Here is a 15,091-nt window from a genome sequence, read left to right as displayed (position 1 = left end):
GAGATTCTCTTGAACTCTGGATCCAACCAAGCCTACAGCAGGGACTATCTATAAATCACTCAGTTATATTAGCCAATAGATAAACTCATTTAATTAAGATGGTTGTACCAGGGTTTCTTTTCCTTGCCATAGAAAAGTCCTGATTGTGGCCGCTGTCCCTCTGAGTCCTCCCCCTCTAAAACATCAATCTGATCATATTTTCTTCTTGCATAAAACCTTGCAACATGTACTCAGTGTCCTCTAGGTAAAGTCCAAGCTCACTAACATGGTAGTTGAGACTCACCATTATGGTGTCTGTCTCTGCATCCAGCCCCTTCTTTCCTTGCTTCCATTTTATACAACACTCAACCGCTTATACCATGTGCCCTGCTGTTCTGAAGAGAGTCTGGGAGCACATGGGTCGTAATCAGGAATTAGGATGGTGAAAACCATCAGAGAAAACTAGAATCAGCCTCCTCAAGGTGTTGCAGTGGTAAAGAGTCTGCCTGCCGGTGCAGGAGGCACAAGAGTTCCATGCCTGGGTCAGGAAGATCCCCTGGAGAAGGAAATGGCAACTCCAGTATTCCAGCCTGGAAAAATCCATGGTCAGAGGAGCCTGGAGGGCTACAGGCCATGGGGTTGCAAAGAGATGGACACAACTAGGCTTGTGCATGCGCGCGCGCGCACACACACACACACACACACACACACACTTCAAGATCACCTGGAAGCCCCAGACCTAGACCCAGTAGCTGCACCAGTTCTTATGTGCTAATACTGGAGGTGATGGGCTTATCCTGGTCACCAGGATCCAAGTTTCTGCTGCTCTGGTTCCTAATAGTATTTCACTGTGGATGCACCGAGATCTCCACCTTGCTCAATAGGATGTCTAATTGCTTCACCAGCAGGATATCTGACCCAGTTCTCCTTATCCAAGGCCATTTGAATTAAATACTCAATATCAAAGTTCTTAAGTCAGGAGATTGCTTATGTGAGGTACAGAGATCAGGAAGAAGCTTCCCATTTCCTTCCACAACTCTTTATCTGACAGTAAGCCATTTCTTTTGGACTAAACTTGACCTACTTCAGGGTACTTTGATTTATCAAACAGACAAATGTCAAGTGTTCTTCACTGGATTGGTCCTGTGTGACTTGACTCTAATTATTGTACTAGGGAAGGAATCATTGCCAGGATTGGGACTGCTCTGGGGGACGGAGTCTCTTCCAGCCTGGGTCCTTTAACCTGGGACTCTTTGCTGCAGTGCTTGCACTTGGACAAACATCTCCTCCAGCAACAAAATACAAAGAAACTATAATGGACTGAAAATAACTGTGTGCATTGGCAATTGGGGCAAATTATGGAAAACAAGATAAAAAAGAACAAAAAGACCAACTGCCACTTCCAAAGAGCCTGGAGCAAAAAACAGGATGTTGGGAGCAAAAGCAGAGTACTTCCACATGCCCCCTGCACTCAACACCACCAAAGGGGTGGCCCAACCACCTAAGCCACCCCTTTGGTGGGACTCCTAGACCTGCCTCTACCCTCACCCCATAAGGAACAAGCTCACCCCACTCAGCAAGTGAGCAAGGGAGCATGTTTGTTCTTGCGCCCTCCTGCTGCAGCAGGGGCCCCAATAAAGCATTGCCTGAATTTCTATTGATTAAGAAGGCCAAGAACCTTAGTCAGTAACATGTGTGCCCCGCCACAATGGTTCATTAGGAATCAGTATTTGGAGAATTGGTATTCTGAGGCTTCCTTTTTTATTTTTTTCCTGAGCGGTTAAACAACAAATATTTATTTTCTTACAGTTCCAAAGATTGGTCCCAGCATGGTCAGGTTCTGGTGAGAGCCCTCGTCCTGGCTTGCTAATGGGATTTCTTGCTATGTCCCCACATGGTGGAAAGAAAGCTGTGGTGTCCAGCCCTCTATTATAAAGGTACCATGTCTATAGGGTCACAGCGCTACCATTATGAGGAGTCTTCCCTCTGGATATCAGAGATGTAAAGGGCCCGGTATGTGGCCAGTTCCTGACAGCTTATCAGGTGAGTAGGTGTAGAGGACAGCCAACACTGGGAGGTAGCTCTTGGGAAGAAGTGGCCCTTGTCCAGTTCTTTCTCTCTTTTATAAATGCCATGAACTGTTTGACTTTGGGATGTTTGTCTTTCATATTTTACCTGCAAAGGATTTGGGGTCATGAAAAAGAAACTAAGCTCTGTCTTGCTGGGTCCCCTTGTTTCAGCAGTTCAAACTCCCCTGTGATTGTTGTCCCTTCTGACTTGAGAGGGCTGCCTGGATCACACATTAGAGCTGAAGTGTGAGGAGTGCACCAGGCACTGGATCAAACACCTTACATGCATTATCTCACCTAATCCTCATGATAATCTTATGAGTTAACTACTGTTATTGGACTATTTCTCACACGTGAAAACTGAGGCTTAGAAAGGCCCAGCACCAAGATGAAAGTCATGCATTCTCTCCTTTGCAAATATGGCTGGAGGACCTGTGGTATGCCAGGCCCTATTTTATTTTCTGGAGCTTCCCATTCTAAGTGTTGGGCCTGAAATTCCAACATACATCTGATTCCAGCCAGCTCTGCACATTTCACTGATGGGCTCAGCTGCTTCCCCTGTGGATGTCACCTGTAACACAGACTAGATGCTTTGGTCCTTGATAGTAAGAGTTGATGCTGAATCCATTTTCACCTTCTAGCTCACTCCTTTGTAACACAGAGACAAAAATATAGCTGAAGTTACTTGCCATGATGTGAAATTTGCTTTCCTGATGTAAGAAAATGCTATAGGTTTTTGACTTTCCCTTTGAGTATGTCATTTAACTTTAGAAAGAAAATCCTTTAGATCCACAGACTTAGAAAAGGTGCCTGGGGCTGAATCAAGGTCCTACCATTTCCAGCTGTGTAACTTTGAGCTTTGGTTTCAACACATTAAAAAAAAAAAGGATATGAATTGACATCAGAGAGTTGTACAAAGGCTGAATTGGCTGATCAATCCAAAGTCCCAAGCACTGTGTATGGTGCACAGTAAGGGAAAATGAATGGCAGCTTTCATTAAGGAGGCTGAAAATTGTAAAGAGGCTGCTGGATTTTGTAGTTGGATTGATGAAGAACATTGAGAGCAGTTCAGTGGAGAGGTGGAGTGGAGGTCTGGCTGTAGGTGAATGAGAGCTTGAGAAAGTGGCACCTCAGAGTGTAAAAACTACCTGCTCTTGGAACTCTGCTGTTGGTCCAATGATTAAGACTCCAAGCTTTCACTACAGGGGACATGGGTTTGATCCTTGGTTGCAGAAATGACATATCACAACCGAGATCCAGTATGCTTCAAGGTGTGGCCAAAAAACCAAACAACAAGAAACTACTTGGTCTGTAGCTAAATATATTGGCTTAGGAAAGGTGAGATGGGGCAGCTTTAACAAGTGACACAGGTTGAGGTGGGTTTTTTTTTTAATTGCCAGTTAGATAAAATCAGGGATGTGATGAAGGACACATTCCAGTTGTGCTGAAAGTCTCCCAAAGAGATGACTTTGATAACCTTTATTTTAATCTGATTTCTCTGCATCTTTTTTTCCTTTACTATAGATTTGCTACTCAGCTATTTTAGGAAAAGGATGCCAAGTCATTTTGTTGAAACATTAATACAGGAACAGGAACACTTGAGAAAAAAATGCTAATGTAAACCCAGTTCTACAAATATTGAGTCTTTTCTATGCTAGGCATTTCTGGAAAACAAAACATGAATAACATATCTTTTTTATGTCAGTGTTGAAGGAATTATTGGGGTGTACACAGACTACCGTTGGATCACATAGAAGGGAGAGTAATTCTATTCATGAAATATGATTTTAATTGGAGAAGCTGGTCAGAAAATCTAGTAGGGAGACTTACTCAACAGTTTTCACAGAAAAAACAATCACTTCAGAAGACAAATGGTTTAAAATACAGTAGATTAAGTCACTAGGCACTACTCAAGACCAATTACCTTTGTAGAAGTCAGAAATTTTTTAACATTAAATAAATCAAGATACTTTGTTAAAAAATTAATCCTGAAGAAAATCACACCACTTTGGGCTGAGAGCAGCAACTTTTTAAATGGTGGATAGCACCATTATTCTTGTTTTACACCCCAGAAAATATTTTCCAGATTACTCTTATTGCAGCAAAAATAATGTTTAGTTGAACATTTCATGCAAAGATGGGCTTGATAAAGGACAGAAATGGTATGGACCTAACAGAAGCAGAAGATATTAAGAAGAGGTGGCAAGAATACACAGAAGAACTGTACAAAAAAGATCTTTACAGCCAAGATAATCATGATGGCGTGATCACTGACTTAGAACCAGACATCTTGGAATGTGAAGTCAAGTGGGCCTTAGATAGCATCACTACGAACAAAGCTAGTGGAGGTGATGGAATTCCAGTGGAGCTATTTCAAATCCTGAAAGATGATGCTGTGAAAGTGCTTCACTCAATATGCCAGCAAATTTGGAAAACTCAGCAATGGCCACAGGACTGGAAAAGGTCAGTCTTCATTCCAATCCCAAAGAAAGGCAATGCCAAAGAATGCTCAAACTACCGCACAATTGCACTCATCTCACACGCTAGTAAAGTCATGCTCAAAATTCTCCAAGCCAGGCTTCAGCAATATGTGAACTGTGAACTTCCAGATGTTCAAGTAGGTTTTCAGAAAGGCAGAGGCACCAGAGATCAAATTGCCAACATCCACTGGATCATGGAGAAAGCAAGAGAGTTCCAGAAAAACATCTATTTCTACTTCATTGACTATGCCAAAGCCTTTGACTGTGTGGATCACAATAAACTGTGGAAAATTCTGAAAGAGATGGGAATACCAGACCACCTGACCTGCCTCTTGAGAAACCTGTATGCAGGTCAGGAAGCAACAGTTAGAACTGTACATGGAACAACAGACTGGTTCCAAATAGGAAAAGGAGTACGTCAAGGCTGTATATTGTCACCCTGCTTATTTAGCTTATATGCAGAGTACATCATGAGGAACGCTGGGCTGGAAAAAGCACAAGCTGGAATCAAGACTGCCGGGAGAAATATCAATAACTTCAGATATGCAGATGACACCACCCTTATGGCAGAAAGTGAAGAAGAACTGCTGCTGCTGCTGCTAAGTCACTTCGGTCGTGTCCGACTCTGTGTGACCCCATAGACGGAAGCCCACCAGGCTCCCCCATCCCTGGGATTCTCCAGGCAAGAACACTGGAGTGGGTTGCCATTTCCTTCTCCAATGTGTGAAAGTGAAAAGTGAAAGTGAAGTCACTCAGTCGTGTCCGACCCTTAGCGACCCCACGGACTGCAGCCTACCAGGCTCCTCCATCCATGGGATTTTCTAGGCAAGAGTACTGGAGTGGCTTGCCATTGCCTTCTCCGGAAGAAGAAGAACTACAAAGCCTTTTTATGAAAGTGAAAGAGGAGAGTGAAAAGGTTGGCTTGAAGCTCAACATTCAGAAAACGAAGATCATGGCATCTCGTCCCATCACTTCATGGGAAATAGATGGGGAAACAGTGGAAACAGTGTCAGACTTCATTTTTTTGGGCTCCAAAATCACTGAGGATGCTGATTGCAGCCATGAAATTAAAAGACGCTTACTCCTTGGAAGGAAAGTTATGACCAACCTAGATAGTATATTAAAAAGAAGAGACATTACTTTGCCAACAAAGGTCCATCTAGTCAGTTCAGTTCAGTTCAGTCGCTCAGTCGTGTCCGACTCTCCGCGACCCCATGAATCACAGCACGCCAGGCCTCCCTATCCATCACCAACTCCCGGAGTTCACTCAAACTCATGTCCAAAGAGTCGGTGATGCCATCCAGCCATCTCATTCTCTGTCGTCCCCGTCTCCTCCCGCCCCCAACCTTTCCCAGCATCAGAGTCTTTTCCAGTGAGTCAACTCGTCGCATGAGATGGCCGAAGTATTGCAGTTTTAGCTTTAGCATCAGTCCTTCCAAGGAACACCCAGGATCGATCTCCCTTAGAATGGACTGGTTGGATCTCCTTGCGGTACAAGGGATTCTCAAGAGTCTTCTCCAACACCACAGTTCAAAAGCATCAATTCTTCGGCGATCAGCTTTCTTCACAGTCCAACTCTTACATCCATACATGACCACAGGAAAAACCATAGCCTTGACTAGACGGACCTTGGTTGGCAAAGTAATGTCTCTGCTTTTTAATATATTATCTAGGTTGGTCATAACTTTCCTTCCAAGGAGTAAGCGTCTTTTAATTTCATGGCTGCAATCAGCATCCGCAGTGATTTTGGAGCCCCAAAAAATAAAGTCTGACACTGTTTCCACTGTTTTTCCATCTATTTCCCATGAAGTGATGGGACCAGATGCCATGATCTTTGTTTTCAAGGCTATGGTTTTTCCCGTGGTCATGTATGGATGTGAGAGTTGGACTGTGAAGAAAGCTGATCGCCGAAGAATTGATGCTTTTGAACTGTGGTGCTGGAGTAGACTCTTGAGAGAACCTTGGACTGCAAGGAGATCCAGCCAGTCCGTTCTAAAGGAGATCAATTCTGGGTGTTCACTGCAAGGACTGATGCTAAAGCTGAAACTTCAGTACTTTGGCCACCTCATGCGACGAGTTGACTCACTGGAAAAGACTCTGATGCTGGGAGGGATTGGGGGCAGAAGAAGGGGACGACAGAGAATGAAATGGATGGATGGCATCACCGACTCGATGGACATGAGTTTGAGTGAACTCCAGGAGTTGGTGATGGGCAGGGAGGCCTGGCGTGCTGTGATTCATGGGGTCGCGAAGAGTAGGACACGACTGAGCGACTAAACTGAAGTGAACTGAGCTGAGTGAAATCACAAGATGTTGCTTCCATATTCAACACAGAATGTAGAGAATAATTGCAATTGAAAGACTGATTTCTTTCATAAAAAATATTATGAGGAAGCTAAGGAGCAAGGGGTCAGAGATGATCAGACATTTTTTGCAAAGCCTCAGTTTCACCCAGTACTCTTTCGGGTATTAAAAAAAAGCTTCATATAAAAAAGGTGACCATTTATTTGCCTTAGGGTATTTTTATGGGCGGGGTAATGATGAACCGAATGTCATTGCCTAGGAGTTGAGGACGCTGTGGAACGCGGCCTCCCTGCCCCGAGCACCTGACGGCCACGCCCATACCGTGTCCCGCCCCTCGGCCCCGCCCACCCCGGCTCAGGGTCACTGGGACCAGCACCGTAAAGCGGTCCCGCCCCGCGGACACCTCTGTCCCCGGACCCAAGGGGTGTTGTCAAGGGCGGTCCCGGAAATTACGCAGGGACGCGCCCTCCATTTTGTGGGACGCCAGAGCAGCTAAGTGCGTCAGTTGTGGAGAGACGTAGACGAGTTGAGTCCTGGTCTGCGGGGAGGCGGCCGGCTCTATCGCAGACTACGGACCTCTCTGGGTCTCAGCTGCCAAAGATCCTGTCCGGTAGGTGAGTGGCTCACTTTGAGGGAAAGGCTTCTCGGATCGAGGCTTCTTCATGGCCGCTCAGATCGCGAGTGGTCAGGGCTGCTCTCTGTGCGGAGGACGGCGTCCAATGAGCGCAGTTTATTCGAGGTGGGCGCTGGGGCACGTCTCCCTTTGGGTATTGTGTGAGGGGACCTGAAGGTGGAAGGGCGGTCCTGGGCAGGGTAGTTTTTACAGAGGGGTCGTGCGCCCCTCCCTGCCTTTTTATTTCACTCTCTGAACCCCGGGAGTAGTGGGCCGAGACCTTTGCTCGGGGTGTGGTCGGGGCTGCCCCAGGGTGGGAACAGTGATCCGGAGCGGTGGGGTCGGGAGACGGGGAGGGAACGGGGGGTTTGGCACGCGCGGTTCTCCCCACCGCCGGCTCCGAGGCCGCCATTTTGTGGCTGCTCCGCGGCCACCCGCCGCCGTCTGCGCAGGCGCGGCGGTGGCGTCGCGAGATTCCGGCTTCCACCCGCTGTGACGCTCCCGGGAGGCGGCGACGCGCGTGCGGCCCGTCGCCATTGGGCTGGCCTTGCGGAGGGCGGGGTCGGCTCCGCCCGCACTTCTCGGCCTTTCCTAACTGCGGCAGATGGGAGGGGGCCAGAAGAGCCGGGGACAGTGTGCGGCTGCGCAGTTCCAGAGGCGGCAGTGGGCGTTGCGGTTGCTGCGGTCTGGGCCCAGGGAAGGATCGTGTTGGGAGCCGAGTTTTAATTTTGTCTGCAAGGGACCCGGCCTAATAAGAGGCACTCTTGGCAATCTTGTTTATAACATCACCGGGTAAACATTTTATTTTATGCTGTTTATGTTTTTGGTCCCTTGACCAGGCATTCCTCTGACATTCACTGGTACTATCTCAATTGAATTTATTTCCTGACAGAAAGTACTAGCGGGACATGAGTGGCTGTCGAGTATTCATCGGGAGGCTAAATCCGGCGGCCAGGGAGAAAGACGTGGAAAGGTTCTTCAAGGGGTATGGACGAATAAGAGATATTGATCTGAAAAGAGGCTTTGGTTTTGTGGTAAGTGTTTAGAGCTGGTTGAATTGTCTATTGTTAGTGGGTAAAGATTGTTATAAGCAGTGCTTTTGAGTTTTTTGAGTCCCAATAGAGTATGTTTGGGAAATATGCATTCTTAAGGTAGTGACTTTTCTTAAAGGAGAAAAGAATTTCACTCCTGCTGGAGAAGTCATTTACGGTCCCTTTTTGATTAGGCTTAATTTATATGCTGTTGTCATTAGCATACTCTTTCACAGGTATTTAGTGGTTTTAATGTGTTGTAGAATAATAGACTTTTAAACCAGTGTTTAGCATTATATATATATATTTGTGTTCTAGGAATTTGAAGATCCCAGGGATGCGGATGATGCTGTATATGAACTTGATGGGAAAGAACTCTGCAGTGAAAGGTGATAATTTTATTTTTAGTTTTATGACTTAGCACTCTAAAGATAAGCTAGATATTGGGCTAGGTACTTTTGTAAATAGATCTCTTATGTAGCTTAAAGTGGATAATGAAGATTTTTCTTCCTTTGCTGTAGGGTTACAATTGAACATGCTAGGGCTCGATCTCGAGGTGGAAGAGGTAGAGGACGCTACTCAGACCGTTTTAGTAGTCGCAGACCTCGAAATGATAGACGGTATGTGATGAATGGTGGATGGCTGCTTTGAACAAGCATTACTGCAGGAGTCTTAATGTTCTAAAGTTGTTAGTAAAAGTGATTTTGCTGTATATGTATAATCAGTTTTGTTATTCATGTATTAGTCTACTGTTTCTAATAAGCGTGAGTCATAAAATAATGCAGAAACTGTTGGTGGAAGTCATTTGAATGACTTGTCATACCTGATTGCTTGAACTTGCCCACAACTGAACACAATAGGTGCACGTTGCTGCATTTCTTCCATTGTGAGTACTCATTTTCTTCCTCAGAAATGCTCCACCTGTAAGAACAGAAAATCGGCTTATAGTTGAGAATTTATCTTCAAGAGTCAGCTGGCAGGTTTGTTGAAACACAGTTTTGAGATATTTTGATGTGGTTTTTTTAATATTAGTGGGTAGTTAATGTTTTTTATTAATGTTTTATTAAAAGTAGTTTTATCTTTAATGGACTTTTAATTGTAATTTTAAAATTTTAATTAAATGTAATTGGGGGATATTTCAAATTTTAATGTTAGTGATCAAATGTAAATGTTTTGAGGATATATTTTCTTGTTTTTAAAAATCAATTTTAACCAAATATTAAACCCTTTATTTGCCAGCCTATCTGTGTCGTTGGCCTTATGACGAGGAGTGCCTGTGGGTTATCCTAATCGTTGTCTTGGTCACTCTTGGTTGGGCCTGGTTGACTTTGCCAGTCAGCTCCTACAGTGATCAATTGGCCACCTTTAGATCTGTGTTTGCCGGTCTAGACGTAATCGGTGCACTTCTTGAAGTGCCAGGTTGCAGCGATCCCAGAGCGCTGATAACGTGATCTGATCCCTAAGTTGAGAGCTGTCTTCCTGTAACGCTTCCGAATAAGAGGTCCTGGTCGAAAAGAGTTGAAAGATTCGAAATTAGGTGGTCGTTGGAATCCTGATCGCAGTAAAGTGGTCCTTGGTAACTACACAAGAGTAGAACCTGTCTGCATCCGCCAATAGTCTGCTAATAGGGAGGGCTGTGCGATTAAAGGCTTCCATCGATTGGGTAGTATCCTTCAAGTGGGTGGCGAAGAGCCAGTCGGGCATATGTCATGAAGGTTTCTCCGACCGATAAATGGTTTGCTGCTTGACTAGCCTAGGGAAATAATAATAAAGGTAAAGTAAACTTTTTTAATGACATATGGGGCACAAAATAACTGGTGTCTTGTAAATGTTCTGTTTTTAAATATAAAATTTCTACTTTAGTCTTTACTTTAAAAATATGTATTGTTTCTTTTTGTTTTTTTGTTTGTTTTGTTTTGTTTTTTTCTTTTTGTATTGAGCTCAGTATAGACTAATACTACTTTAATGTTAAAATCTAAACTTCCTCTGGCATTTTGCTTAAAAGCAATATGCTATTTGCTTATTTCGTGCCCTGACATATATTATTTTAAAATTCTGATAGACTACAAGTGTGGTAAATACCATGTTTGTACTTTATCTAACATCTTCTCTTTCAGTAGTCTTGTTTTTATACATTGTGGTTGTTTGTGTGTCACGTTTCCTTTTCTCTGCTTAACTCAATTATCTTGTGTTAAGGATCTCAAAGATTTCATGAGACAAGCTGGGGAAGTAACCTTTGCGGATGCACATCGACCTAAATTAAATGAGGGGTGAGTATATATTGGCGTAAGAGAGCTTTTAAAATGTTCTGAAAGTTGTACTGTGAATGTTAAGAGTTCTCAAAATTTGGACATCCTGAAATGCAACGGTTCTCAATCAGGGTTGAATTTGCTTTTCAGGGTATATGTGGTAGAGTCTGGAGACATTTTGGTTGTCAGAATTGAGGTTACTGCTTGCATCTTGTGGGTAGAGGTCATGTTCAGTCGCTAAGTCATGTCTGACTCTGCAGCCCTAGGAACTGCAGCACGCCAGACTTCCCTTTCCTTCACTGTCTTCTGCAGTTTGCTCATACTCATGTCCATGGAGTCCGTGATGCCATCCAACCATCTCATCCTCTTATCCTCTCCTCCTTTTGCCTCCAGTCTTTGCCAGCTTCAGGGTCTTTCCTAGTGAGTCAGCTCGTCGCATCAGGTGGCTGAAGTAGAGGTCAGAGATGTTACGACCTGATCCTCCTGTAGTGAACAGGAAAGCTCCTCACTCCCGTTGAATTATGTGGCTTACTTAAGATGTACATGGTTTGGAGGTTGAGGTATCTTGTTCAATAATAGCAATAGTAAAATGAATGTTAAAAAGTAATTAAACTAGACTGATAAAGGTTTGTGAGATGATAAGTATGTAACTTTACAAATAGTGTATTTTTTCTTTGTAGGGTAGTTGAGTTTGCCTCTTATGGTGACTTAAAGAATGCTATTGAAAAACTTTCTGGAAAAGAAATAAATGGGAGAAAAATCAAATTAATTGAAGGCAGCAAAAGGCACAGGTATCTCTAATATTTTTAAGTCATGGTTTTATTTAAGGAATTTGTGGGGCCTGCTACTTAGTTTGTTTTTTTTTTTTTTCTTTTCTTTCTAGTAGGTCACGAAGCAGGTCTCGTTCCCGTACTAGGAGTTCCTCGAGGTCTCGTAGCCGATCTCGTTCCCGGAGTCGCAAGTCTTACAGCCGGTCCAGGAGCCGGAGTCGGAGCCGGAGCAAGTCTCGTTCTGTTAGTAGGTCTCCTGTGCCTGAGAAGAGCCAGAAACGTGGTTCTTCAAGTAGATCTAAGTCTCCAGCATCTGTGGATCGCCAGAGGTCCCGATCCCGGTCCAGGTCAAGGTCCAGATCAGTTGACAGTGGCAATTAAACTGTAAATAACTTGCCCTAGGGGCCTTTTTTTAAAAAAAAAAAAAAAAATTCCCAAACCATACTTGCTAAAAATTCTGGTAAGTATGTGCTTTTCTGTGGGGTGGGATTTGGAGGGGGGTGGGTTGGGCTGGATATCTTTGTAGATGTGGACCACCAGGGGTTGTTGCAAACCAGTTGTATTAAATGTCTTTTGATAAGCCTTCTGCTCACATTTTTGTGAATGTCTGAAGTATATAGTTTGTGTATATTGACAGAGCTCTTTTATTACTAAAGCAAAATTAATTTTTTTGTACTAGAAAAATTTTGAACGTTTTAGTTCCTGGTTATTCAGATAATGTTAATGCGAAATTAGTTTAATGCCTCAATTAAACTAATTAATAGCTTTGGACACTTAAAAGAGCTCTTAATTTGCTTGTACATAAAGGCTTAATATGAGTTTTCCTTGTTAGGGTTAAGGGTGTCCACCCACCCACACTTTAACAGCTGTCTGGCAAAGACGTTAAGACAGCTGTTTGTTATTGATAATAAAAGGTTATAAAACTGCTTTTGTGTGTTTGTCTGAAGGAAGTATATGGCTACCTACTTCTCCTTCCCCATGCACTTAATGCATTTAAAATCCCTCATTGGGAATCCTGTAGCAGTGAGGTAGGTGTGTGTGTCCTAGTCACGTCCAACTCTTTGAGATTCCATGGACTGTAGCCTGCCAGTCTCCTCTCCATGGGATTTTCCAGTCAAGAATACTGCAGTGGGTTGCCACGCCCTCCTTCAGGGGAATCTTGACCCAAGAATCCAGCCCACACATCTCTTATGTCTTCTGCATTGTCGTGTGGATTCTTTACCACTAATGCTGCGTGAGACGCCACCTTAGTGAGGTATGGTGAGCTTTTTTTTTTTTTTTAATTAGTACCTTTGACATTTCCAGGCTAGTCAAAAGATGGATGAAGTGTGAAGTATTGAAAGCAAATGATGATGGTTTCTCTTGTGTGTGACCCTACCTGATTTTGGCATCAGGTTACTTAGGTGTCCATAGCCAAGAGACGGACAGTTTGGGAAGCAGATTGTAAAAGTTAATATTTCGTGCTTAACTTAAAGGTTGTAAAACGATTTTGATCGTCCGAGATCATTCCATAAAACTTAAGTAACTGCATGTAAATGCTTTTAAGAGGCTTTCACATGCATTTTCTTAATAGTCCTGAGACATGGGTGTAACAGTCTGTTGAAGGGAAAAGAGTTGGTAGTGAAACTACGTAAGGTTCTACATCCACCTCTATTAGATGTTAGAGTCCTATATCTGTAGGGGATTAGTTTCATTGTTTCCTCTAGGAATATCTCAGGCTCATTTCATTGAATACTAGTCAAGATAAATACTTGTTAAAATAACACGTAGTAGCTCTGTTACGTTCCTTGCGTATGTAGTGTCGCTGAATCCTAAACCGCTTAACTATTACATGTAATATTTGTATAGAAGTATTTATATATATATATGTATAATTTTATTTTTTAATACAGAATTTTCTAGGAGGAGAGCCAGGGCCTGAACAACAAGTAAATGGTAGACTGGTATTAGAACCTTGGAAGTTAGTTCCAGAACCCCAAAACCACACTTACCTGCCCTAGCCTTTTCAGTGCTTTTGAGGAAAGCAGAATGGGCAGTACTAGGAACAGATTGGGCTTCCCCAGAGTGCGGCATTTGATAGTGGGAATCTGCATTAGCACGCAGTGTGCATTTGAGAGTTCTTGGTATGAAAGCTTTCGTTTGTTCAAGACTATAGAACTTAGGCCATAAAATTGAAGCTGATCACAATTCCTGGGAGAGTTTGTGTGGTATACTTGTTGATGCGCTTGAATGTGGGGCATTTTGTGGTTACCTCTGTGGGAAACCTAGGTTTTTTTCCTTTATAGTGTATCTGAAGGGTGTACAGTTCAGCCAGAAGTTGCTGATGTCAAGTGGAGAGGTGTGATTGTTTTCCCCCTTAGCCTTTTTAGATATGGTAACTCAGAAGGGCATGTTTTACCAGTGACTTTTCACCTGTTGTTAAATGTGTAGTATCAGTGGCTTACCACTCTTAATAGGATAAAGCGATTTCTTTAAACTAATGGCAGAGATGACCAAGTTATTTTGAATTGAAAAGTTGGCCTGAATTCCCAGATACAGAACATCAGAAGTAATGAGTGTAGCTGTAATCCTAAGCAAAGTTTTAGCACCAGGTTTTACAATTAGTTGCTCAGTTGTGTCCAACTGCAGGTTTTGTGTGGTGTGATGTAACTTTTTTTTTTTTTTTGCGGTGTGGTGAGACATAAGAATCTTTGTTCTCAGAAAGGGTTTGAACCCCTGCCCCCTGCAGTGGAAGTGTGAAGTCCTACTCATCACTGGACCACCAGGGAACTCCTTGTAATTACTTGTCTATATATAGTTGGCCTATGAATAATGCAGGTTTGATCTGCATGGGTCGGCTTATATACAGACTTTCAATAAATACCTGTTGATGTATTGCACGGTTCATGGTTGGTTGAGTCAGTTGATGTGGAGTTTCAGATACAGAGAGCTGACTGTAAATTATACTTGAATTTTCAGCAACATGCAGATTGGCTATTCAGGGTTCAGCATGGTCCTCTAAGGGAAATTTGAGTGTAATATATCTCAAGTTAAGCCATACTTTACTCAAAAAACTGTTCTTAATTGTTCTGCCTAACCAGGTCTTCTAGTAGATGATGTCAGCTAGATATGAGAGAAAACAATTTGAACAGATAAGTAAATGTAGGTAACATGTAAGGTTGATAGGTGGCAGATATCTTTACAATTTTTTTAAAAACAAATTAGCGTTTTTAAGAGATGGTTAGTGACCCACGTTGGTGTTCTGTTGGGAGTAGTGATAGTTCTGGATATTTGCCAGATGGATGCCAAGAAGTTTACTTGTCTTGGTTTCCATTTGTACTTAATCACATTAAGGGATATGAAATTCACAAGGAACCTAGGTATGGTCAGCTGTTTGCAAGTGTTTTTGTTTGTTAATCTTTGACTTAATGTGCCTGAGTGTATGTGAGTGTTTGCCTGTGAGTAGTATGGAAAATGTCTAAATTTCATTGGGAAAAATTGGAAATTTAAGAATTTTAATTTGAAATTAGCAATCACTAATTTTGGCAGTAGTTTACTGTCAGTTTTAAAATTTGAACATAACATGAAACCTCCTGTTACCTAATGAACTGATGGGG

General features: G+C 43.0%; 1 protein-coding gene across 6 annotated transcripts; it reads left to right on the top strand.

Annotated features, from left to right (window-relative positions):
* The first annotated feature begins 7,288 nt into the window (after positions 1-7,288).
* On the top strand, positions 7,289-12,423 carry SRSF5 (serine and arginine rich splicing factor 5). Of its 6 annotated transcripts, none has more exons than XM_055435754.2 (9): positions 7,309-7,571; positions 8,185-8,237; positions 8,338-8,479; positions 8,795-8,865; positions 8,998-9,096; positions 9,387-9,456; positions 10,673-10,746; positions 11,406-11,516; positions 11,609-12,423. In XM_055435754.2, the coding sequence occupies exons 3-9, from the start codon at positions 8,354-8,356 to the stop codon at positions 11,874-11,876; spliced, it is 819 nt and encodes a 272-aa protein (XP_055291729.1). In that variant the 5' UTR covers positions 7,309-7,571; positions 8,185-8,237; positions 8,338-8,353; the 3' UTR covers positions 11,877-12,423. The 6 variants fall into 6 exon arrangements, with proteins under 6 accessions (XP_055291731.1, XP_055291728.1, XP_088695628.1 ...); XM_055435755.2 differs by having other exon boundaries at positions 7,327-7,446; positions 8,050-8,237; XM_055435756.2 differs by lacking the exon at positions 8,185-8,237 and having other exon boundaries at positions 7,289-7,442.
* Positions 12,424-15,091: the final 2,668 nt, after the last annotated feature.

This window comes from Moschus berezovskii, chromosome 9 (assembly GCF_049115385.1).
Source record: "Moschus berezovskii isolate FMDL1 chromosome 9, NW_MosBer_1.0, whole genome shotgun sequence".
Classification (NCBI taxonomy): Eukaryota; Metazoa; Chordata; class Mammalia; order Artiodactyla; family Moschidae; genus Moschus; species Moschus berezovskii.
The sequence above is the reverse complement of the archived record's forward strand: the minus strand, read 5'-3'. Positions and strand labels throughout refer to the sequence as shown.

Excerpts from the sequence above, each read along its gene's own strand:
- SRSF5 (XM_055435756.2), top strand. The coding sequence starts at position 8,354 with ATGAGTGGCTGTCGAGTATTCATCGGGAGGCTAAATCCGGCGGCCAGG. Across the intron at positions 9,457-10,672 it reads CTTCAAGAGTCAGCTGGCAG|GATCTCAAAGATTTCATGAG; the intron begins GTTTGTTGAAAC and ends TCTTGTGTTAAG. Across the intron at positions 11,517-11,608 it reads GAAGGCAGCAAAAGGCACAG|TAGGTCACGAAGCAGGTCTC; the intron begins GTATCTCTAATA and ends TTTTCTTTCTAG.